The sequence below is a fragment of the Scatophagus argus genome, chromosome 5 (assembly GCF_020382885.2).
Source record: "Scatophagus argus isolate fScaArg1 chromosome 5, fScaArg1.pri, whole genome shotgun sequence".
NCBI classification, from domain to species: Eukaryota; Metazoa; Chordata; class Actinopteri; family Scatophagidae; genus Scatophagus; species Scatophagus argus.
The window spans coordinates 9923638-9949247 of NC_058497.1; the positions used below are offsets into that span (position 1 = coordinate 9923638).

Below are 25610 nucleotides of genomic sequence, written 5' to 3' on the forward strand. Positions count from 1 at the left end.
GTTGATTTTAGGATGTCAGCTGCCATTTAGCTGCCAGCTTTCCTCAGAGGTAAGAACTGGTGTCTGTGATCTGTCTTTACCTGTCCATCCTGCCTGTGGGAAAAACTTGAGAGGAAAAAAAATGACAGTTTGTTATTATCATTAAGTGTCAGCTATAATAAAAGTAATCAAAATTCTGTAAAACTAAATGAACTGTTCCTTATGCCTTTAGGAAAGAATATGAGATACTGTGGTCCGAGCAATCCCCACCGAAGCAAAATGACGACAGAGGAATCAGGTGTTTCCGGCAGGCGCTGAAAAGTTTATGAAACGTCGTAAATAATTTGGGGTGAGTTTTTTTCATCACATCTTTTCTTAACATACTTAGTAGAGGCAAAATGGCATAATTGTTTGACTTGGATAAGATTTAGAGCCATCTTAGCAAAATTACCAAACAACCCCGCTGTTCTGTGTTTAGCTCATCAATTTGTAACACAACTTGCTCAACTTTTTTGATAATCAGTGAATTGTTTAAGTTCTTTTCTAAGGGGAAAAAAAAAAAAACTCCAAACGTTCTCTCATTCCAGCTTTGAAATGTTGGCTGTTTTTTTTTTTTTTCTTCACTCTGATGTGACAGTAAACTTAATATCTTTTGGTTCCACGAAGATTTCGGAAAGAAATCAAAATGATACTTGAATTGGAAAATCCTTCACTCACTTATTTATAGTTTGATCAATATGTCTTTCAAATTGACAAAGCAGTTGACCTCCATTTGTATCCATACCAGACTAAGTCAAAGCACTGAATCTTTAAGGCTACTACAATATTCTGACAAATGTCCTTAGCTCAATAGTGTTTCCATAAGTATATATCTAAGGATCAGGAGCTCAGCAGACTGGATGGAGCACAGAGTTGTGCTGCCGTTCCTCAGCTAACTTGATAAGAATACTGTATGGTCAAAATGCAAATTCAGGCAGCTGCAGACCGTGTGAGGCATCCAGAGGAGGTTTTTGGGCTGCTCCGCTCCACTGCTGCTGTTACCCTGTTGCCTGACGTGACTAATAAAATGAACAGATGCACTTATTCTTGACTTTCTGGCAAGCTCGGATTGAACTTTCAAGTAGATTTTCGAGCAGAGACGAGATGATCATAAATATGCAGCAAGTTAAAAAAAACGTAAATATTCATGTTTGAGTTTACAGTTCACGGGGCGCTTGGTTGATCATGTCTGCACTGCAAGGATAAATCCTGCCAACTCTCTTCCATCGATCCACTTTTCTGGCTGAGAACAGAGAGGTGAGAGGACGAACTGACAGATCAGGATGAAATGAATATCAAGCGGGAGGAAGTGAGCTGAGAAAGGTTAATAACCTCTAATAAACAACATTTGTCCCCCCTCCTCCTCTCAGTATCTATTTGTGCTCTGCCTCTCCTGCCATTGTCCCTGTGCTTTTTCTCTCCATTTCCTCTCTCTCTCTCTCCCTCTCTCCCACCCTCTCTCCCTGTCACCATCCCTCTGCTGTTGTGAGATTGTTGGTCTCCCCAGAGGGACCGTGGGATGCTGCAGGAGTACGAGTAACAGGTGTCTCATTACTGTGCTAATAACAGGCCACGGGGAGACACACACGCACACACACAAATTTTTAGTGACAAGCAATGGCAGAGATGATAACTCCTCCACACTGCTCACATTCTTGCGCTCTCTCAGTCACCATTTCATGGGTGAACTGCCGGGCATGAATAATTCTAACGAGTCGATGCCGAGAGCAGGAGTCTATCTTGAGATGTATGCCCACACGACTGCCACCACTTCTCAAATGTTCCATTTAACACCACTGCAAGATTTACTTGAAAGCTCAAGCTCCAAGCTATGAAAAGATTTTTTTTTCCCAACCCACAATATTTTTGGGGGAAATCAACTCAAACTCCTCTTCTATTTGACTGCCATACTGGAAACAATCATAGCGTCAGAAAGGGCTGCACGGATAATTGATAGAAAATCATTTGAAGCGTCTCTTCTTGACCTGGATCCTATCTGCATTACACAAGGATCCAGTGAGCTCATTATACTGCCTCTCTGCAGTGGTAATGGCCTCTCATTCATCAGCGGCAGACTTAGTGTTATCTTTATCTCCACACACACATAACACACAATTGCACAAACAATCTTCCACACTTAAACGAATCCCAATGAGGCATGTAACTGGTCGTTTGTGCCTGGCCGCATGCTTGTTAGAAGGTATTGGCTGCTTAAACTGTGTTTCTCTGCATTACTGTGAGGGAGGAGAAGGCGAGTGCTGTTTGTGTGCCCCAGTTCATACATGAGACGTGTACATGCAAGTGTAGCAGTATTCATACTTATGCTCTGCAGTATCAGATAACAAAGTGTGTTTATGTTTCAGGTGCAGGCTGAAAATGAAACCACTGTTAAAGAACACACTGCTGCAGTGTACAAATAAATCACGTACAGCCAACAGGAGGGGCGATGTGTCTAACCCCTGCAATACGACTTTATGTATGGCACAATGGATGCCTTTTGCTTTATGTTTTATCCAAAGCACTTCACTCTACTCAGAGTGCATGTACCCACTTTTATTGGGAATAAAATGTTGCCAATGTGAGTGCTTCACAAGCTACTAGGAATTACTCTCTGCGTACATGTTTTATGTGTGCGTGTGTGCACGAGACCTGCTGCATGAGGCTTACGGGTCATTACCCAGTCAGTCAGAGGACACAAGAGGCCATTATCCTGGGGAGACTGGACACTAAATGTTTGATAAGCCTCGAAAGCGGATGTCCCGTTTCTCTTCTCACATATTACACATGTACACTAAAGACTCAGATACCCATTAAAAATCCAGTAATCCGTACAATAAGATACATTTTAGGTGCCTGCAATTGTGTTACTGCAGTTGTATCTAAAATAAGTTCTGCGATGTGTGTTTGGCACAACCCGTAGCAGACAGAGGAGTGTGAGTGTGTTGGCTCAGCAAAGTCCTAAGAGATGTCGAGCTGCTAGAGATGAGTCATGTAACAATCTGATTAGTCCTCTCTCTCTCTCTTTTCCTCTATCAAAGCCAAAGTTCGTCATCACCACTTGATATATATCTCTGTACTGCACCATGTTCAGTTAAAAACTGAACACAAAAGGAGGAAAAAAGTATTTATTATCAAAATAAGTATCAGGCATACAAAAAAAATTATATGTAATTATAGTATATGTATAGGTAATTGATGCTAATATAAAAAACATTTTGTATGGCCTCGGAGCACATTTCCTGTGACTGCATTGTCAGTGTGGTCTAAAATTGTGGCAACAGTCGTCATTTTGTGATTGAGACAGCTGAGGTCATGCTCTGCAAAGCTCCATGAGACCTCAAAGTTTGTACTTTACTGAAGCCTTGTCATCACTTCAAGTGTTGCAGGATTTGCACATCCATGGATGTATGTCACAAAATGTTGCACATCCTGGTGGTTTCTGGGACCTGCAGTCTGGTGGACAGTGAGTCTTCTGGCAGCTTGGGGATTCCATCCAGCATCTCTAGCTTTGGCAAACAGAGGAAAACCCTGGACAGACAGAAGCAGAGAGATAATGACAGACACTATCTGACAACCTTTCACTGTCTCTGTCCCTTGCTTTGATGCACTCTCCCTTTAAATCCATGTCTCCTCACCGTGCACGGTAGTCCTGAGTGAAGGTCACCGGGTTGCGGGTCAGGTTGAGGGAGCGGAGCGGGCTGTTGCCCAGAGCTACCAGCCCCCCCAGGGAGCCGATGGCGTTCTCAGACAGACAAAGGTGCTCCACTGCCGGGAGCTTTGGCAGCCGACGCAGACACACCAGGTGGTTACGCTGCAGGTTTAGCATTCTGCACCTGCTCAAAGAAGCACAAAGAGGCTTTAGGTTATTTAATAAGCCTTAGCTCATTTATTTAATGTACATGACTTTGAAAAGATATTTGATCAAAAGCACTAAGATAGTATCTGTAGTTTGACCTTCAAGCTAAACCATCAGAAGATGTGATTGTTTGACAAGAGTTGTTTTCTCCTTAACTGAGCTATCACAGACACCAGAAAAAAAATCAACAAGAAATGATACACTTCTATATCATTCAGAGACTTTACTTCTACAAAGATTTACTATCTCTTAGGATGGGGATTATGTTTCAGTGCTTGTCGTACAGGTGAGGGAGTTGTGGTGCACTGTGGCTACTGCAGTTCGTACCTTGGCAGACGTACAGAACTCAGGTCGGTGAGGGAGTTGTCGACCAGTTGTAGTTTCTCCACACGGATCAACCGGCGGAGGATCCGGACGAAATTCTCTTGCTGGTAGGGATCGCCCAAGTCCTGATAGGACAGATTTAACTCCTGAGAAGAGACAGATGGTAGAACCACCATCATCCTCCTCACCTGTACGGTACATCTTTAACATTACGGACACACACACAATGTTTGCAGACTTACCAAACAGTTTTCCCAGTTTTCTTGCAGTCTCTCCTCCCATCCCTGTCCCTCCTCCTCTCTCCTCCTCCCTCTCCTCCCTCTCTCCAAACAGATTTCATCCCCCTCTCTTTGAAACAGCTCCTCTTCTGATGGCCCTTTTTTGGTGAAATTATCAAAACAAAAAAAGTCTTAATTCACATACGTCTTCTGCCAAATCTATATCGAAATTTTCTGAAGAAATTCTGTCAAACAAAGAAGCCACACTGCAGTAGTGCATGAAAACTGTTCTCCCTTCTATTTTATCACGGGGAGTTCTTCTGTCACATTACCCGCCTGGTACTTCTTCCATGTCTGCATATATGTTCAACTATCACAGTATAAATGTTATTTTATTATTTTATTCTCAGAGTGATCCAGACCTTCTCTGACCCTGGGGCAGGTCAGCTGGTCACCTGTAACATCACACTGCTCCAGGCGATGCCACGACACAAACCGGAACCGACTCGATGGAAGCTGACCAGAGAAGCAGAAGCAAACAGAAGAAGAATAGTGTGAATGTGCATGGGGCCAGTCAGTGGCAAATATGGTACGCTCTGAATCATAATCGCAAGATCTATAACTGAGGTGCTCTAACTGAGTGGGTCTGTGAAAGGGCACGATGCATCAATGTGCTCAGTTTCATTACAATTTAACCACGAGAGGCTGAGGCCTTTGGAGCATTCAGTATAATGTTTAAGACATCAGTGACGAATGATATCCTTCCTAAATTTGAAACAAAATTCACTCATTCATTCAAATTAGTTTCAGCTGAAATTCAGCAGTGCAATACAAACTCTATTCCCTCAACGTGCAGCTAATGTGCAGCCAACTTTTAACAAAATTAACCAAAACAAGGCTCATTCAATTATTGCTCAAACTCCTTCAGTCCACAAGACCCACTCATCATGTTTTATCATCACTCTACTCCTTCCTCACCTATAAGTCATCCCTTCCCTCATCCATTTATAAGTATGCTACAGATCCTTCCACCAGCTGCAGGTGTCGCATCACACCACAGACAATCAAAAAGCAGATCCATCGGCCACCTTCAGTAAAATAAACTGGGAAAGTAAATCTGTGACTGCCATATTAAAAACTGACATTGATTTATCGATCTGAGCGTTTGTTTTGTTTGAGCAGTTCTCTCCCCCAAATGGAGAACATTTTATAACTTCATAGCTTATGAATAAAATTGCTAAATTAACATACAAATTCTGCTCAGTCTTTGTTACTCCCGAGGGATGCAGTACGTGACCAAATTCTTCTCCCTACTTGACCTTCTCAGCCCCTTTACACTCTGTCTGTGTAACTTAACACCTTCCTCTGTCACTCTAAACCACATTCCACTTGACCACCCCTCCTCATTGAGTGGACACTCACGCAAAAGAGCCCCGAGTCACTTGTTCACATCATGAAAAGTACAACAAAATACTGTGGAGAATGAAATACAACTTGAGAGAGTGATGCACCAAATGACTGAAATCATGATGGTCTGCAAATAAATGAATCATTCATAGATTTTACGTTACAGTCATGTTCAAATTAATCATGAATGTATGTCAATGCTATGTGGAATTAATCCATTTTTTTAAAATAATCTAACACCTGACAACAAGATGCACAGATTCAGTTCTAAAACAGCAGCATCCATCATGTATACAAGATACAGATAAGTAGAAATTTCCAACTTAGTAATAAAGTTCTTTAAAAATGCCTTTATACTGCAAGGTTTTATGCAATGCACCTTGCAGAGTCACAGGTGCATAGACTATTTCTAAGTAAGGAATTCTGCACAGAACAAAGGGAGAATTAGGTAAGAAGCCATTTTTCATCTTTACTTATTCAAATAGTCAAGAGGGTGAAAAATCATTCTGCATAGCAATCCAGGTAAGAGGCCAGCGGCCTGAGGGTAAAAAGGAGAGTGCAGGGAACAGACCAGACTGAGAATATCAGGTTCAGTTCAGAGAGAGGAAGGACTGGAAGATGAAAAGATGAAGAAGGGGGAGGAAGCAGAAGAGTTAAGCAAGATGGAGGAGCCAAAGCAACAGATACGAAGGGGGTAAGGAGCACAAATGTCTAAAGAATAGCAGGAATGTACGATTACTGACTTATTGTGTGTGTGTGTGTGTGTGTGTGAGAGAGAGAGAGAGAGAGGGACTCACAGGTGTAGATACAAGTCCAGAATCAGGACTCTGGTCCACAGACAGAGGTGTGCGCACAACCCCGAAGTCAGAGTACTGGGATGAGTGGGATTTGGGAAAACTGCCACTGAGAGTGTTCACACCTGAAGAACTGAGACAGACAGACGTGGAACACACAAAGGAAAAACAGGTAGGCGCATCCAGTACACGGTCACATCTCTGGTCCCTCACCCTCAAGGCGAGCCGTCTTTTTTGTAACGTAAGCCCGTGGTGTGTGCTGAAACCCTGACCACCGGCCGAGTGGGTAGAGTTACGGTGAACTGGGCCTCACAATGCAGATTAGGACCCGTTGCCAAAGCAACAGCGGACACATGAGCAGGTGCTATTGGTTCATAATAAGTCGCAGCATGCAGAGGATAGCTGGACACTGGTGCCTCTATAATTGATTTGCTAAACTGCCATATCAGTATACTGTATAATGGCTGACTGGGTGATACAATTTTAAATATAATTGTAAAAGTTATTGATTTGAGTTAACGTTGGCTAGCTCACAATTTGGAGCGTGCATAGTCAAGCAGAATTAGCCTCAGTCGTCCCTTGAGCCTCATAATGTAATTACATTGGCAAACAACACAATATCAGTGAACACTGTTGATTTATCATACCTTTCTGACATGTCCCAATCGTCTTTGGAGAAGTTCTGCAGGCCCTCCTTAACAACTTTAGAACGGCTCGGTTTAGCCCTGTAAAGCAGTGGCTGTTACCCATGGAGCCCGGTGGGGTTCTTAGTATTAACCGAGACAAAGTGCACCGTCCTCTTTGCCGGCTCAGGGGAGACTGACAGCACTGGAGGCCTACAGATAGCACAGGTGAGACGCTGCCCTGCGTGCAGTGAAGACCCGGCCTGCTCGCCTCTGATTGGCTTATGTTCGGTGATTGGTTAGGGTTCGGGTTAGATGATTGGTTAGATACTAGAGCTTCAATCTGTCATCACGGTGCTGTGTTGCCTTTCGCAAATCAGTGATATCACTATATAACACAATAATATACAATACAGTAAGTAGTCGTGTTTCTTTGATACCAGTCACACAGTCTCCGCCTCCACCCTTGACCTGTTTTAAGTTTTTTCTCATCATAATTACCCTTTTCTTTATTTCTAGTTATATTTTGTAAAACACTAACTTTGGTCTGGAAATATTAGGGGTAAAATTAAGTTCTTAAATGTAATATTTGCATGGTAAAGATTCCATTTCTGTACAATACAAGCAGAAGAACAATAATATTTATAATAATGCTTCAGTGAACATTGACTTCAAATGGCAATAAGAGGACTTCGGCCGCCTTGTGGCCATGGCAAGCCACTCTAAAACTTAAAATAATCATAATAATAATAATAACACTGCGGTGATATAACTACACTCTACAAGTACGTCCTGACCTAAGATATTATTTAAACTAAAGTACAAATGTCCAAATGCATTAAATTACAAAATAAATAAATACTGATAATTAAATGGTATTTAACTGCTGCTAATTAAGCAGAATTTAAATGTTTTAGCAGGTCTAAGTAATAGTCCTAATTATTATTGTTGTAGTTTAATTAAAGGACATGGACTGGTTGGGAGAAAGGCTATTTGTTGCCGTTGTTTCTGTCTTTCTGGGTGTTGTCACGGGAAGAAGGAGGCTGATTTAGATTTTCAGTGGCACATGGTGTAGACACAAGGCACAGCTATCATACCAGCTGGTGAAAGTAATTTAGATTATAACTTCCTACACCCCTGGGCTGTCATCTTTCAGCAATACAGCGGGTTGTTTTTAAGATATTGAAGCACTAAAACACAGCGCACAGTGAAGACATGAAAAAGCTGTTAGATATTTCATAGAGGTAAATGAAAACCCCTGGGTACCGCAAAGGACTGTGGAAGTGATTCCCCCTGATACTGTACAGAGCGCTGACTTCTGTTTAGCACATCCATTAGTTGTCATTTACAACAGTAAACTGCTGTTATCTGCTTTTGTTATTCATCATTTAAATTATTTAAGTTGTTTTGTTCTGTTTAGTCTCATGAGACAACTGTCATGGATAATTAGTGTTCCTAAAACCTCAGCTGAATATAAGGAAGGCACATGTCACATCAAAGGATCTCTTAGCGTTGTGTTGCTCATATAATAGCAGGGAACATCAGTGAGGGATGTAATTATCAAGGTTTATCTCCTTATATTTTGTTATCAAATTGCTAATGCAGTGCAGACAAGAGTAGGTGTGCTGCTCGTGATAGCAGAGCGCAAGGAAATTTTGATGTGGCTATGGTTTCCTTTATGAGATTACTATTTAATGTTGAGAATTTGCTTAAAACACACTTAATGAGGGATTGCTGTGTGTATTGGTTAAGTCAGATTTAATCATAAAAACTTCATGGCAAATAAATCTTACTGCTAAATATGGACTTAATAGCCTAATTTGACTAAATACTACATCATGAACACACTGATTCTTATTTTCTTACAGTTATCTAACAGTTTTCCTTGTTATGCGACATTTATCAGAATCAACATTCAGGTCTCATTTGTCCTTGGTCACAGTATATCCTTGCCTTTTCTTGCGATATGATCTGTTTCCTTATGTGTGTCTGTGTGTGTGTGTGTGTGTGTAAGCTAGCTGATGGCACAGACCTGAAACCACTCCAAGATACCTTGGCAGGACATTGTCTGCCCTGGGAAGATGAGTTACAGTTGAGCAGCCAACTTCTGTCCTAAGCTTGGCTGTTCAAATGTAACAGCCGTCCTTAGCGCATTGCTTGAACCCTCTTATATATTCAAACATTGAATAATTGAATTTTGTTGCATCGTTTTTCAGTCTCACCTATCCCTTCATTTAAAGAATATAATTATGTATTTGCTGTTAGCGTTCGGATTAATTACATCCCAAATGGATGGCTGCCCCATGTAAACTCTATAGGCTACAGCTTACATTTAAAAATGGTTTTAATGAGATAAAAAAAAAAAAAAAACACAACATCCACACATAAGGGACACAGCTGTTTTAGATGGGAACACATTCATGTTTTTATTTTTATTGGGTAAAAGACTGAATACAGCTGGTGTTACCGATTCTCCCTGTATGTACATCCAAACCTCTGGAGCAGAGGATCACTGGGCCTCCCTGCTCCAGCCCATCTATATAGCAACCTGCTTATTTAGGCAGTCCCCTCTGCACACCTGTGAGATGTCCAATAGGAGCTTCATCAACCACTCAGATGTGATAAGGCATATTAGTTCATCAGCAGATTAGCCATGTGCCTACAGTGTAAAAAATGATTAGAATACTGTCTGGAGCAGATATATTACTAAGATTCATTGTATAAGGACAAAATGTTCGCACACGTTTATTCTGCAATAAATACTGAGCATATATATGTATATATAGAACACAATGTCAAATGTACAGCGATATAATTAAAGTGTGAAACTTACAGTGTGCACATACTGTATCTGGAGTAAGAAAGAGCAGATTTTTTAAAGAAGTGGTGAGAAAACCTTTTGTGAATGTTGTGCTGGGGCGCGAGTAAGTGCGAAGCTGCTGAACTTAAAGGGGTTGTGCGTGGATTAGATATTATGTGTTCTTCTCGCCCATATACAAACCATCCTTTCCTAGAGAATATTTACAACTTCCTCTTTCTACACGTCTGTATTCAAGAGTTTAAAGCTTCCAGTATCAAAACACAGTCACATTATGTCATATTTCAATATATAATATATTGTAGAATATTCCATTTGTATCTTTTTTCAAAAGTATAAAACACAGCTGAAGATGGCGAAAGGAGAGGACAGGTAGCATTTATGATGTCAAGATCTGACTGGCTCAGACTGAGTGACCTCGCGCCGTGGTTACATGGAGTCAAAGTCGTGCTCGTTGGGATCAATGACTTCAGGGGTCATGACCCTGCCCATGAACAGGATAGACCCTGCAGAAGCAAAGGGCAGATAGAAAGTCAGGTCAAAACACAGATACAGATACAGTATCAAAGGTTCATTGACATGCAGAGAGACACACACACGCACCTGTCCTCCGGTTCCTAATGACAAAGAAGAACGGGTGATCAGCCATGACCTGTGGGTACAGCACCAGAGTCCTGGTCAGGGCGATCATCCCTGAGGGACAGAGAGGGCAGAGAGCACAGTTATTTTCTGACGGGGTGGGGGCGGCTTTAAAAACCTGAAGTTGAGTTTCTTGTAGGTACCTGAAACTGATTATGATGAAGAATAAAAGACAAAGTCTACCTGACCCAACGGCTCCCTCTGCCCCCTCCTCAGTCACCTCCAGGTAAGCCTTCTGCACCGCCTTCCCAATGTACAAGTCCTTACCATCTGTTATATACACACATACACACACCATCAGCATCAGCTTTCTTTTGAATACAGATCAGTTAGTCTGACGTTGTGAATGACTCTCTCTTGGTCTGTGCACCAGCAAACTTTTCGTGCTGCAGGTGTGTGCTGGTGTACTCACATATTACTGAAATCAACATTACAAACCAGAGCATCAAGGAAAAATCCTGATGATTCGATTAAAAACATTTGTAAAGTTCCATCTCTTGTCTACCTACCCATCAGAATAGTCCATGAACTCCGAGTACATGTTGAGCTGAGGATGTTTCAGCTAGTACAGGATGTGCTGTGCAGCCACAAGTCCTGCACAGCCTGCAGATTGTGTTTCACAATATAATACTCTCTCCACCGGATGAGTAAGAACATGCCGTTTTGGAAGGTTCTTGCGTATCTAAGGATCTTTTAAATAATTTGTACATGCTTGCTATGTATGTGTGACTTGTTTATATTATGTCCAGAATTGGCACTCTGCTTCGGTGGCATCAGGTTTATTTGCATTAGATGCAAATTATCCCAACATATATACGTATCTTTATTTTTCTGTCTCTATGTACATCTGCTTCACTCTGGATCTATTTTTACCAGATGATGTGACAGCTCTGACCTGCCCACTCGGTGCCAGTTACCTTGGTTACCTTAGAAAGTACCGGAGGCTACTTCACTGCAGCCAAGAAGCAGAAACATTGAATCAACTTCTCACGCTGAAGCCTTCTGAGATTATTTCTCTAACAATTTGTGCCTACATCTAGGTCTTTTACATACTGACATTTGGGTTTGTGTCACATGTTTAGTGTTTGTGCAGCGCATGCAGGTGTGTGATTTTCCTTACAGCTGAATGTTACCTGTCATGGCGGAGAGGTCAGCATTGTTGCTGAAGATGTTCTTTATTCCTAGCTCCTGCAGAGTGCTTTTCAGATCGATCTTCTGCTCCACTTTGAACCTGAACAACACAGTCCCAATTTAAGCCAGTCGCATGTTGAAAGTGAGACATTTGGGGTGGATTATAAAAGAGGTCATCTTGTAATAAAAGGGGTCACACATTAATGAAAGCAGGTATATCACATAAACACAAAGTTATCATCCTATTACATACATATGTAGATGGGACAACATAATGTTTTATGGTTCAGCATACCAAGACATTTTGGTCAATGCTATGCTTCCAACGTTGTGGCAACAGTTTGGGGAAGGCCCTTTCCTATTCCAGCATGACTGTGCCCCAGTGCACAAAGCAAAGTCCATAAAGACATGACTGGATGAGTTTGGTGTGGAAGAACTTGACTGGACCACACAGAGCCCTGACCTCAACCCCATCCAACACCTTTGGGATAAAGTGGAGGAGAGACTTCTTGTCCAACATTAGGGCCTGACCTCACTATTGCTCTGCTGCACGGCAAAAATTCCCACAGAAACCAAAATCTTGTGAAAAGTCTTCCCAGAAAAGTGGAAGCTGTTCTAGCTGCAAAGCTGTCTATGTATTTAGAATGTGATGTCATTAAAGCTGGTGTTGGTGTAATGGTCAGGTGTCCCAGTACATTTATCCATATAGTGTAGTGGAAAGACAAAAATGCAGTACATCAGGTTACTCCATCTTAAATGTTCGTGTGTGGCGTGTAGAGTAGGGCGAGGGAAAACACATAATCCACAGGAAGTCATATACACTTAAAAAAAAACCTCCTGGCCCTCGCAGTGCAGGATGGGAACTGGTTACCTCTCGAACCCCGGGATGCCAGGACTGGTGTCTGGTATCAACTTCAGTTTTGTTACAGCTCTTATTTGCTCAGTCTTAAATTATGAATAAAATTGACTAAAAAATTATGACTATACACACTGTGTACAACTACACGACAACGCTTGGCATAGTATTGTCACATCTATTATTTATATCTATGTACACATCATGGTATACTTTGCATGTAAACATAAACAGTGTATTTATATCTATGTCACCATTGGTGTTCATGTACTGTCCCTTTGCACCAATGAAACAAAAGAATTTATATTTATAATTCTCAACAGGTTTGGATGCCCTTAGAATGGAAAGCCCGTTTCAAGATCCACCATCCACCACCATTTCACATCAACAAATCACACAGGGAGCTCCAGTGATGGAGCATGCAATTTAATGATTGGAAAAATTCATTGCAGCAGTTAAAGCTCTCCCCACATGCTACTCCAAGGACATTCTCTATGGGCTTTGGATTGTGAGAAATGTAAATATCATAACTCCAAGAGGCAGACGAGACAAAGCAACTTCTGAAGCACAATGGTGTCACAAACCAAAGGTATTGTAAGTGAAACTGAACCTCACTAGCTAACACCTCCCATAAGTGAGAACTGAGATTTGTGTTTTTCTTTCCTTCTGTTTTTCAATTCAAATCAAATGTGATTGTTTGTTTATGAGTTCGTGTGTGTTATCTCTCACCTCGGTAGGTAGACCTCCACCTTCTGCCGTTTGACATTGTTAGCCCACTCCTCCAGCAGCGGTGCTTTGATGATGGGCTCCAGAGAAGCCAGCGGCACCTCCTGCCGAGGCAGAACGATCATCATGGACATGTCCTCCCCTTCATAGGGCATCTCCAACACCTGGTACACACCGCCAGCTTCCTGTGAGCCATCGCTGAACTCACCTGGTAGGGAGAAAACATACATTGAAAAGATATGACACAAGCACTGGTTTCTCAATGGGTTTGAAATTTGTTCAAGATGTTACAGCATTTGTGGTCTTTTCCCTGATGCTATAATGAAAAACATACACACATACATAGTGTTTGTAGTCCTTTAGTACTGAGAGTGCTTCACTAAAATCCCAACAAAAATTCAAATAGGCAGAAATATGCACTTGACAGGCCTCAGGCAGGGAAAAAAACCCAGCAAACCAATCTAGGATCTCAGAAAAAAAACAAACAAACAAAAAAACATATCCTCCAAAGTACACACATGCAAATACAGCCGCCCACACGCGTCAAGACAAACGCACATGCGATTAGACATCTGCAAGAGACACTACAGAGGCTAAGATGTGATGTCTTCATAACTTGACTTAACTTCTTAACTTAACTGAGATGGATCCTTAATAGACTTGTCCTTTATATTTAATTAAACAAAATCCACAGCTGATGAACATTTACTTGAATAAAGAGAGACAGTATTTCATAGTCAGGGTGAGTTAATCCTTTTGTACCCAAAACAAGTCAGACTAGATTTTAAATCTAAACATGAGATTATCTCACTTACTCCAGTTTTTGCCATGAGATGGAGATTACGGAGCAATTAAGGCTGCCAGACTTTTATCCCAATCTTTTCACAGGATTTTTTCTTTTGAAATCCGCTTAAAATAGAAAATTACAGCAAAAAAAGAAGAAAAAAAGACTTCAGTAACTTCCACGTAACATTCTGCGTTGCGGCTGCTGATGCACAGTGAGGCAACACTGCAGCAGGGTGAGGTGTGGCTTCCCATTTATATTTTACTTAACCAATGATTGTGCTTCAAAATGAGAATGCAACACAGCCTTCTCCCCAAGGACCTGTCCCTATTCTGCAGCACACACACACACACACATACACACACACACAAACACACACATATAGCGTTCCTTGAACCTTGAGTGTGTGAGGATGAGTATGTGTGCACACTGTGAGCGTAGGTGTATGCAAGTGTGCAATCTCACTACACACACTCAGACTGCACCAAAATAACTCATAAGCATCAGTCTTAGTAACAGGGCAATGAGATTCTGTTGTAAGTGTCTCTGGCAGTATGTCAGACATAAAATGACTGGAAAAAGAAAAGACAGACTGGAATCATTCGGATGCAACAGCATTATAGCTGACTTGCAGGACAACAGACAGCGTTCCACCTCGCACTAAGGTACTGCCCAAGTCAAAACGACCACAAGGTATCCTTAAAATGTATAAGGTACAGAAAATGTCATCATAAACTCTTATCCAGCAACATAACAAGCACAAAACTTCATCTATCAGTATTGGACATAAAAAAGCAGAAACAAAACACACACACACACAAACACACACACAGAGGACAAATACAGTTTGAGCCCAAAAAAAAATCTATGAACTATTTTAATCATTTCAACCAAATGTGCAAATATGAGGACACCATGTGTGACATTATACAGACTTATCAAATAACTAGTTAGTTGAAGCTTATATACAATAATACAGTTTCAGCCCTTAAAATAATTTCCTTTCCTCCACTGAAACTAACTATGCATGTAGCAGTGTGCATCCTTCTGAAATTTTAATGACATTATTAAATTGGTAAGAAGCAAAAGATCTTTTCAGAGAGATTTGCATATGCCCAGCATAACACCTGACAAAATGTAACACCCTATAATATAATTAGAAGTACACATTAGTAAAATATGCCTCAGAATCCAACAAACAGGTGTGTGAAAGGAGGAAATGAAGTATAAAATCAGTGAAAAAACAAGTGTTGTTTACTGTCAGAGAGGATGTAGCAAAACCTAATATAGTAGTACATGGCTTACCGCAGACTGTCACAGTACTGCTAATACTTGATGACATTAACAAAATTGCTTTCAAAATAAAACTAGAGGACTTTGTGTAAGGAAAGAAACATCAGCAGCAGAGCTCGCTGAGTGGAAAAGAGAGGTCTTTCCTGAGAGTCAGGCTCCAAATATAAATATTTTACATCTGCATTAAACATTTTAAATATCCTCAGGAAACCACAAGTACACACATAGGCACACACAGACACACACACAGCTCATTCCTACCATAGTAGAAGTCTCCCTGTTGGTACATCATGAGTGTCTGGACTTCCGAGCCGTCGTCTTTGCTGAAGGAGAAGGTTCGGGTGTTCTCTGGCCTGAACTGGTTTTTCCAAGAACCTCTGAAGTAGACGGCATTCACCAGGGTCAGCCGGGTCACGCTGCTGAAGTCCTCGGCTGATAGCAGCTCCCGGATCTTACCTGATGGGAGCGAACATTTGAACAGTGTGTGAGGATTTATACGAGATTCCATTAGCCTGAGGAGAGGCCTCCAGCTCTGGTGCAGCCTCTGAAGCACACGTAGACGAGGACAGAGATTTGTTTGTTTTACAAGGTGATGTGATCCCACAAACAATGCAACAAACAACACACAACTCCTCTGACAATTTGATTTTCATTGTACAGCTGTGCAGTGGCAAAAAAGGTATTCTAAACAATTTTGCCCGTCTCTTCACACTATGCTGGGATTAGTAGTGGTGGACAGTGTTATCACATACCCTTCATCTGTATCCTACCCCTTCCTCCTCCCTCCCACTCTCACTCACTCTCTGTATGGTTTTCCACCCAGCTGTTGATCTGCTCGGCCACAGCTGCCGAGTCGCTGAAGTCCACCGTTTCCACATCAGCCCGGAAGTACTTCCTCATCAGATGCAGAAACTCCGGGTTAAAGGTGACGCCCTCCTGCAGGAAGAGGCTGTTGGCAAATCGAATCACGTAGTGGGTATCATCGTTCGACAGAGCTGCAGTCAGGTTCTGGAGCAGAGAGAACTCCCCACCTGGACAACAAAAGCACATCCATTCATACGGTCAGTGTGTAAAACCGTCAGCTTTGCTGTGTTACGAGGTGGTGCAAAGAGTAAAGTGAACTGAAAGGATCCAACTCCTCTTCCTTCACCCACCACTGACCTTGATGGTGGTGAATCTGTGTGTATGAATGCATCTCTCACCTGGCAGCAGGTGGCTGAATCCTACAGCGTGTCGTATCTCCTCCAGTGAAGGCCCCCTGGCTCCCAGCTCCACCATGCCGAGAGCCACAGCCACACTCAGCGGGGAAAAAATGATGTTGTCCTGATCCCCCGCTGCTTGCAGCTGGTGGTACAGTCTGACCGAGAACTCCGATGTAGTGTCCTCCGGAATGTCCGCCGCCCAGCAAATGTAGCTTGGCAACAGGATGGCAAGGAGGAGCGGGGACAAAACATCCAGGATCAACATCGCGGTTCAGACCACAGACTGCTGAGTGAAAGCGGGGCTGGGTGGACAGAAAAAAAAGATGGATTTAATGTGATGATGGAGAGTGGGGAAAGGGAGAGGATGGGAAGTGAATGAGGCATAACGGGAAGAAAAATATGTTTGGGGGAAAGACAGAAAGATGGATGGGTGGGGGGGGGGGGGGGTTAAGGAACAGGAAATGAGAGATAGGAGAGATGGAGGTGTGGAAGGAAAACAGATGAGAATGTAGGGTATATGAATCAGAGAAAATGATTTGGGGAGAGACAGAAGTATAGAGAAAAGGGTTGTAAAAAGGAGAAAGAGGTGAAGGTAGAGACAAGAGGATAGCAGAGGAGAGGAAGGAAGGTGGGGGATAAAGTTATTATTGTGCAAGGGAGAAAAAGAGATGAAGGACAAGAGGATTTCAGAAAGGGGGGTAACAGAGATGAAAGTAGAGAGCAGGGATGTGGGATGACGATAAGACAGCCGAGGAGAGGGACAGAAAACATCCGTCAGTCAATTATTCCTCCAATTTAAATTATGAAGGCAAATAGGTAAGAAAATCAGCCGATGACAATTTCTACTTCTTAGAAGTGAAGAAGAAAAGGAGTCCATTTCTTAAAAAGATGCAGGAAAACTGCTAAATGGTGCAATAAATTATGAAAAAATTGGATAAAAGACAGAGCTTAGATTAAAAAGAAATCCTGTCACAGACTCAAATGAATTCAGATGAAAGGGCCGTGGATCGGGGATGAGACGTACAATCGCCCAGTTAAAACCAGTTGTGCACAATTACAGAAATAACAGATGGAAAGAGATGGAGAGAGAGAATGAGAGGCAGTGAGATTATATATAAACAACACAAATGTGTGGTAACTACAGCTGCCGGCTGCAGTGAGTATTGATGTTCAGAGCGCATCTGCTAAACGAGCTCATACATATTTTATGGCCGTTGTTATCATCTCCAGTTAAATCAGGTTTTTTTTTTTCTTCAAAATCTGCTTCACTTGGTGTGTGCCTGACTTTTGACGTCGCATGTGAGCAGACAAGTTTCTGACTGAACCTCCTCCTTCCGTGCCGTAACACTTCTCACCTTCTTCTCTCATCCCTGTGTTACATCTTCACCCATCTCCTCCTCCATCATATCTCTCTACTTTCCTACCTTTTCCGTCTCTACAACCCTCCCTTTACTCCTTTTAAATGACACGGAATGTGCGCACACACACACACACACACACACAGAGCACCATCTCTCTGGTGCACTTGTTGCCAGGCAAAACCATTTTCTGCTGCCCCTCGAAAAAACGTCAATATCAGTGATGAGTCAGTGACACGTAGTATACCATAAAGAAAGAGTTGAGAGTAGAGGAAAATATATAACAACGGTTATAAAGTACGCAGTAACACATGCTGGTTTGTTTTGTCGTCTCTCTGCTGTGCTGTTGTCATCATACCGGGTTCTGTTAGTGAGGCTGGAACCTGCTGGCGGCTGCTGCTGTACGTGTGGGCCGACAGGTGACTGTGCTCACAATGTACCTGAGAGTCAACAACAACAATGGACAGCAGCCAGAAAATTAGTGCCCCCATCCTGTTGTGTACTGTGCTTTCCTCTGCTGTGCGCTGGCATGTGCCAAACAAAATTTCCCTCCAAACTGAAGCACTCCAACCTGAGGTGTGTGTGTGTGTGTGTGTGTGTGTGTGTGTGTTAATGTCAAATCCATTAAAGGATTAGTCTGGTCATATTCTACATTTTCTCTAATTGTCAACAAATTCCATGAAAAGACCAAAAACAACAACGAATTGATCGTGGTGTTCTGTGTTTATGGAGCCTATGTGGAATGAGAGGGGCTTCAGGTTTGAATATTGTCATCGCTTTTGGTACTGTAATTTGTTAATGAAAATATATGTAGCTTTATCCTTGAAGCACATCTGACTGAAAACTGTAAAATGAAGGCAGAGTCGCCAAGCCCTGCCTATGTCGTAGTATCATTCTTAATTTTTTTTGCATAATATTGCAAACACTGCCACATGTCACTTCCAGATCATGTCCTTCTAATCTGACAGTCAAGACTTCATATTGTTTGTTCTCCATCTATAAGCACGATGGCAAACTTCTTTTGACAAGCACACCAATCAGCCTGCTGGATTTGAAGCCACTTGAGTCTGGGTCTGCAAATAGAAACTCGTTGGAGTTAATAGTTGTGAACATTTTTGCATTGTACTGTATAAATCCAATATTGTGACCTTGGTTGTATTTATAAAGGGCATAACTGGTTATCTTTTAACCCTAAGAACAAACAAATCTTCCTAAAAACAAAACCAACAATTAATTGATGTTTCTGACATGCAGTGCCTGCTTAGCTTAAGCCTGATACGGCACTTTATTTTGAGTCAATCCTACGTAAACCATACACTGCTGTAAATACTCACTACAGCATCAAATGAGTGTTAATCTGCCTGTGAGACAAGGGCCAGCTAGTTTAAGAAATAGTTTCGCCTTTCGATCATGTTGAAAAAGTGTAAAGAGCAGGACAAATTGAATTAAATACCTAGAGATAATTAATCTGATCTTCATCTGTTAGTTAGTTGGTTAGATTTGACTAATTCAGTAGCAGGATGGTCCATCAAGCTGGCAAAAGTTGTGGTGAAAGCCTTGTAAACAGCCTTGTCGCATTAATGATGCACGACTTTAAATAGATTTACACAGAAAAATCAAATGATGCCCCACAGGCACAAAACTGATGGACTGCAGTTAATATACCGTTTAGTCACGTGTGTTCACCTGCTCTCACATGTCGTGCTGTGAGTCAGACACTGCAGGAAGAGCGAGAGGTATCCAGAGAGAGTAAGAAAGGCTGAGGGAAAGGAGGGGGCGGCTGGCAGAGACGTAAATGGAGGTAATGTTCCTGACCTTCTGAGCTGTGGGAGCTGAACTTTTCTGGGACAGACAGCCCTGCTCTCTGTAAGGAAAGAACCAGCCATGCAGTTAAGCCAGGGAAAGTACTGCTGAGCATCACTGTGTGCGTGCACCTGTGTGCGTGCGTGTGTGCGTGTGTGTGTGCGTGTGTGTGTGTGTGGGGGGGGGGGGGGGGTTATAACACCATGGGTGGCTAGCTATTACTTGTAATGGTGACACCGTCCTGACCTTTTGAGCTGTGGCATGTTGTCTGCAAGAGGATCCGATGCTTTCCCAGTTTGACCACTGATGACAATGGGCCCAGTTTCCAATCTACTCAGGTGGGGTTCCCAGCATGCCTTCCAGGTAAGCCGGGAAACCCAATACCCAGCTATAAAATGTTCTCTCGTGACTAAAACAACTGAATAGGGCAGAAAATCTCTCATGGTTTAAGTTGCAAGAGTGTAATCCTGACAACTTGATTAATCCCATGCAATTAAATTCACTGGCCTTTAAAATCAGCCTCTAATATCTCTGTGTAATCCTAATTCATTCAGAATAGATCGGAGGTTGACATTTCGACAATTAAAATGTGACGTCACCCAAATCCGCTGCACGTATGTTAATCCTTACTGCCATTTAAACCCAACACCTGGAGTTGGCATGCTTTGGAGGCCAAGGGAATTTATAATACATGGGCATCCTCATTCGTGCTCCGCAGGCGCACGTACACACCTCCAAGTACACGTTTCCACATATACTTCCAAGCCAAGGTTACCAAGGCAACTGCGAGTGATGGACATTTTTCGTTTTCCCGAGCTGACAGAGGAAATTTTTACCCTTAAAAGATATCTTCCTCCTTCCATGTAGGCAGATAAACTCTTTCCTTTTTCCACACACACACACACACACACACACACACTACTCAGCATTTTCTGCCTCACGTTGTCTTCATGAGAACTCTTCACTACAGCTCCAGTTCTGTCACTCACTGCACTCTCTGACATTGTCTGATACACACACACACACACTCCCAGATGTGCACGCAGAGCACTGACTGCACTCAGTAATTTTGCAAAAACAAGGCAAGCTCCCGCTCCACTGCAAGCGATCACTACGGAGCTGCAGCAAAGTCCCATCAACAGTATCTACCTCTTAAGCCCACTTCTCTGCTTCAGCTCGAATCACAGCAAGCCGGTTCACTTATGCTCTAAGTACACTTCCAAACTGCTGAAACTCAGAGGCACTTAGACAAATTCTGTGAAAGTGCTAACATCCCATTTCATCAGGGCCTATCCCCCTGAGAAAAAACTTCAGAGAATGATGTCTATGATTATCTCTGGCTCCAAAAACCTTGAATTTCTCCATTAAAAATGGCAGGGTAATCTGGCATGAATATGTCTAACTTGTAAAGGACTTTGCAGTACAGAGATAATTGAGTCTGATCATCATTCATGAGTTTCAAGTTTTCCTTGGAGGCACCACAGCAGCTGCTCTTTACATACTGTTCTGCTCTTGAGTAAAACGCAAGAACACACATGCTCACACTAAAAAATGATTAAAAAGACATGAAACCTTACATTATTAATCTCAAATCACTCATGTTTCCGTGAGTGTCTCACTTTTTCGGGTTTGATTAGACACCCGACTCTCACATATCAGCTCACCTGCTGATGTGGAGACTCCCGAGGTAGAGCAGAAAATTTACACAGCGACGCTGCAATAAGGCCCACCACTGGGTCAAGCCTTTAGTTCCATTGCAATCAAGGGAAGGGGAAGCACTTCCATTACTGCGCCCATTAAAGTGGATACAATTCAGCAATCAAGTACATATCTTTTCTGGGATTTTAGGTGCACCCACAACAATGGCTCTGCTCCGGGTTTGTGGTGCTTGCTGTGAACGTAACAGCAATCCATTAGCACCTCTTAAACACAAGCAACCCATTAAACAAACAACGCACTGGTTTTGGATACTGCGCTGAGTAGCTGACACCTATTTACTGGGCTACAGGGCAGTGACTGTTCAGAAATCACTCATGGATAACATTTAGGCATTTATACGATTAACACATACAGTATATTCCAATAATAAAATTCCATATTTTAGATCACCTCTATTCTACTTTTAAATTCTACCCATGCAGTTTATATCTGTTCCAGTGGCAGAAAAAATTACATATCTATGGCCCATCCTCAGCTCAGTGCCATAGCTCATTCAGGTCCTTGTTAGAAATTGACATAACACGCTATGGAAGCTGCCTGAAGTCCCAGGATGCTCACTGTACACTCCACAGAGGGCAAACAGAGGTTAACAACCCTTTATTAATCCCTGCTAACAGAGACACCCAGCGGGAGAGACAGACAGAGAGATAAAGGGGCATAAAGACAGTTTAATAGACTGAGAGAAGAAAAAGCAGAGCAGAAACAGAACCCCCCCTGCACAAAAACAAGGAAGATGTGGGTAGAAAACCAGCAAAAGAGAGGACACAGATAGACAGACGGACAGAAAGTGCGCTGGAAAGCTGAATAGAGGCAGCTTCCATGCAGATACCAGCTTTGATTCAGAGCCAGTGATATCTAACGACCCCCTGCATAGCATGGCAATATGGTTGACTGCTCCCCACACTCTGCCAAGACACTCAACGGCGTCTCTTTTCTTTCTCTGTATCAGAAAAACACACACACACATGCACTCACAGCTAGGGCGCTGTGGGAGCGCAGTTAGGAGGTCTGAGCAGTAATTGGATCGGCCTCTATTTGGGGTCAGTGGTAAAAGTGAAAAGACTGGAGGCTTTTTCAAATGGACTAAAGACCAGGGAGACATCGGAGAACAAGAAAGGTCACAATCAACTAGTCCTGTGGGAGGAGACGTGATTGTGTGTGTGAGTGTGTGTGTAACAGAGGTAAGAAATGGAGACGATGCTGAATAAGAAGTGATAGCCAGGTGAAGAAGCCGAGATGCGGAGAGAAGAAAGACGGCAGCGTGACAATAAACGTGTCTGAACCGCTCACAAACTGAACTGTGATTGTTTTGCTTTATACAGGGGGTAGGAGCTTAGCTGATGAACAGGTGCGAAAAGAAAAATGATGGTGACAAGAAAGACAATTAAGTGGATAATTCCAATTCTGGTATTTTCAACAGCAGAGTTTCAGTGAGGAGAAAAGACAGCTAACGCCTAACCACTTCAACCATTTAGCTGTCCTCCTAACAGATCTCTCTCTATCATCGTCCCTCCTCTACAATCAGCCCATCCCTCAGTGCCACCAGTCAATCGACAGATTGATTCTACGTGTGTGTGTGTGTGTGTGTGTGTGTGTGTGTGTGTGTGTGTGTGTGTGTGCATGTCAACCAGAGACTTGATGTGAGCTGGACAGGCCGGAGATGTTTGAAACGATTGCTGCGATATGGCAGCACGTTTCTCTTAAATGTGCACTGTCTTGTGTTTCAAAATGAGCCTTGTCAAATACTAATAATAACGTTACTCAATATCTTGGCTGAATTCATCAGATGTCCTCTATATTTTAGAGGTGTCTTTTCTTATTTTATGTATGTATCTAAGGTTTTTTTTTTTTACCCCCAGCACAGATATATTTCACTTTAAATATCAACCATTCGCTCAAATAGACAATTCATTTCCACTCTTTTGATTTCCTCTCTCTCTGTAACTTCCTGATATAACTCCTGACCTCTTTCTCGGAGAATCTCTTTCTCTCTCTCTTTCTCTCTCTCTCTGCTCTCATCCTTCTATCTGGCCAGGTATAAACTAATCCCCTGTGTCTCTGCACAGGCAAAAAACCTGCCTGCCTGCCTGCCTGCGACGATATGTGCGGGTGGTGTGTTTCACTGTGTGCGTGTTTATTTAGAAAGTGACGGATGCAAAAGAAAAACTGTGGAAATTTAGTTCACCCAACTTAAAAACATAAAGAATTATGTTTTTAATTACATGTCGTAGATGGATTATATAAATTAAACCGTCACACCATTTTTCAATGTGCTTTATATGTATATGAATTCCATTTGTGGAAGACAAATACACAGGTTTTCACGCAGATCACCGCCAGCTTTTTGTTCTACTGCCTTATCACTAAATTTAAATGCGGCAACCATGGGCATAAATGTATTTCAGGACAAAGAAAGACTGAATTGGATGGGTTTTTTCACTTCACACTGCAGCACGTAACATGTTTGATTCTAACCTGAGAGGATGTATCAGTGCTCAACTGCAGCACTTACTGCAAATTTCTTCTTATCACAGCAGAATATGCAATTGACACAAGAACGTCAATATAGCTGCGCACGCGGGGACACACACACACACACACACAGAGGTTATGGTTGGCAGTCACACACATGCACATGCAGTGTGCAGACTGTTCAGACCCGGTCAGTTGCTTCTCCCTACCCAGCTCATTTTGTTTCGCTAGACTGATTTGAAAGACATTTAATTATTGAAATGCAATTAATGCATCGCTCAGTGGGAATAGGCAGGACACACACACACACACACACACACACACACTAACACCACAGGAGGGCTTAGAGAGGAAGCAGTGGGATTCATATTAACAGATACCAGTGACTCAGATCCATATGGGATTAATACATTGAGATTATGCCTGAAAGGATACCGATTTTCTGAACATGGAGCTGCTGGAAAGGCCTAAATGCAGATTTAGGAAGTCATTATCTTAGTTGCGGAGATAAACAGAACACAGATGGATTGAGAGAATGAGACATGAGGAGGAAAACTGAATTGTTCATTACTGACTATGCATTTTCCCCCCTCACATCACTCTAAAATTCCTCTGATTTAACCTAAGGTGAAAAATCATTTTTACATGAAATGCATGATGTATTTTGTTTCTTTGTATTTTTTTCTCAGATATTTGAACCATAAGAATCTATACCTTTACCAGCTAATCAATCTCACATACACAGACCTGTAAGAAGGAATAACAAGTGGTGTGTGTGTGTGTTTGTGTGTATATGTGGGGTGGGGATAGGGTAAGACCAGGCTAGGCTACTACAGTCTACCTCGTTAATGCACACATGCACTCACTGCGCCTTTGCCCGTAATTCAAGGACAACAACCACACTGCATTGCTTGAATCCATTGGGGAAAACAAACAAACAACAAAAAAATAGCACTGCAAACGTAGACCACCGATAAAAATGTAAGAACATTGCGAGGGAGACAAAAGATTACCGGCTTTAATAAATAGGCTTGAGGAAATATGTTTGGCTCCAATGTGCGTCTCCACCCGCCCCCTTATTAACAGCCTACACATGTTGATTATAGCATCATGATCCCTTTATACTATTCGGTAAACTAGGCTACACAATCCCACACCTTCACAAAAATTATTTTACGCAAAAACTCAAATCTCCTATTCTTTTTATTATCTTACAAAAGCTGAACACTTAAGGTTTGGTATCGTTTCACGTTTCTCAGATAAATTAGTGCGAGTTCTGTGACTGATGCAGTTGTAGGTTATTGCATAAAACAGCTCTTACCGATAAACAGTGCTGGGCACGGTGGATAGATGGTTGGATGGATGTGTGCAATCTCTCACTGCTGCTCTCCACCAGCGCCGCAGATCCCTGCTTGTTCATTTGCCGCAGACTCCGCCCACTTCACGACGATTGGTCCATTAAACGTAGACCGAAGAGTATTGATGTGAAATGAAAATTCACCCTTACTCGTTTCCGACTTTGCTTACGCAAACATTCAATTTGCTTTACGTTGGTCACGTTGAATGCTT

At 42.2% G+C, this 25610-nt stretch overlaps 2 protein-coding genes across 3 annotated transcripts; both read right to left on the bottom strand.

Moving 5' to 3' along the window:
* Positions 1 to 2600: 2600 nt before the first annotated feature.
* Positions 2601 to 7358, bottom strand: LOC124058970. Its single transcript, XM_046388621.1, has 7 exons — positions 7265 to 7358; positions 6621 to 6750; positions 4839 to 4932; positions 4441 to 4574; positions 4202 to 4344; positions 3654 to 3851; positions 2601 to 3546 (listed from the first exon to the last, which is right to left on the bottom strand). The coding sequence occupies exons 1-7, from the start codon at positions 7273 to 7275 to the stop codon at positions 3429 to 3431; spliced, it is 828 nt and encodes a 275-aa protein (XP_046244577.1). The 5' UTR covers positions 7276 to 7358; the 3' UTR covers positions 2601 to 3428.
* Positions 7359 to 9640: 2282 nt separating this feature from the next.
* serpini1 (serpin peptidase inhibitor, clade I (neuroserpin), member 1) lies at positions 9641 to 25537 on the bottom strand. Of its 2 annotated transcripts, XM_046388623.1 has the most exons (10): positions 25363 to 25537; positions 18406 to 18487; positions 16690 to 16991; positions 16288 to 16518; positions 15749 to 15943; positions 13414 to 13618; positions 11831 to 11928; positions 10881 to 10967; positions 10662 to 10751; positions 9641 to 10564 (listed from the first exon to the last, which is right to left on the bottom strand). In XM_046388623.1, the coding sequence occupies exons 3-10, from the start codon at positions 16952 to 16954 to the stop codon at positions 10488 to 10490; spliced, it is 1248 nt and encodes a 415-aa protein (XP_046244579.1). In that variant the 5' UTR covers positions 16955 to 16991; positions 18406 to 18487; positions 25363 to 25537; the 3' UTR covers positions 9641 to 10487. The 2 variants fall into 2 exon arrangements, with proteins under 2 accessions (XP_046244579.1, XP_046244578.1); XM_046388622.1 differs by lacking the exon at positions 18406 to 18487 and having other exon boundaries at positions 25363 to 25518.
* Positions 25538 to 25610: the final 73 nt, after the last annotated feature.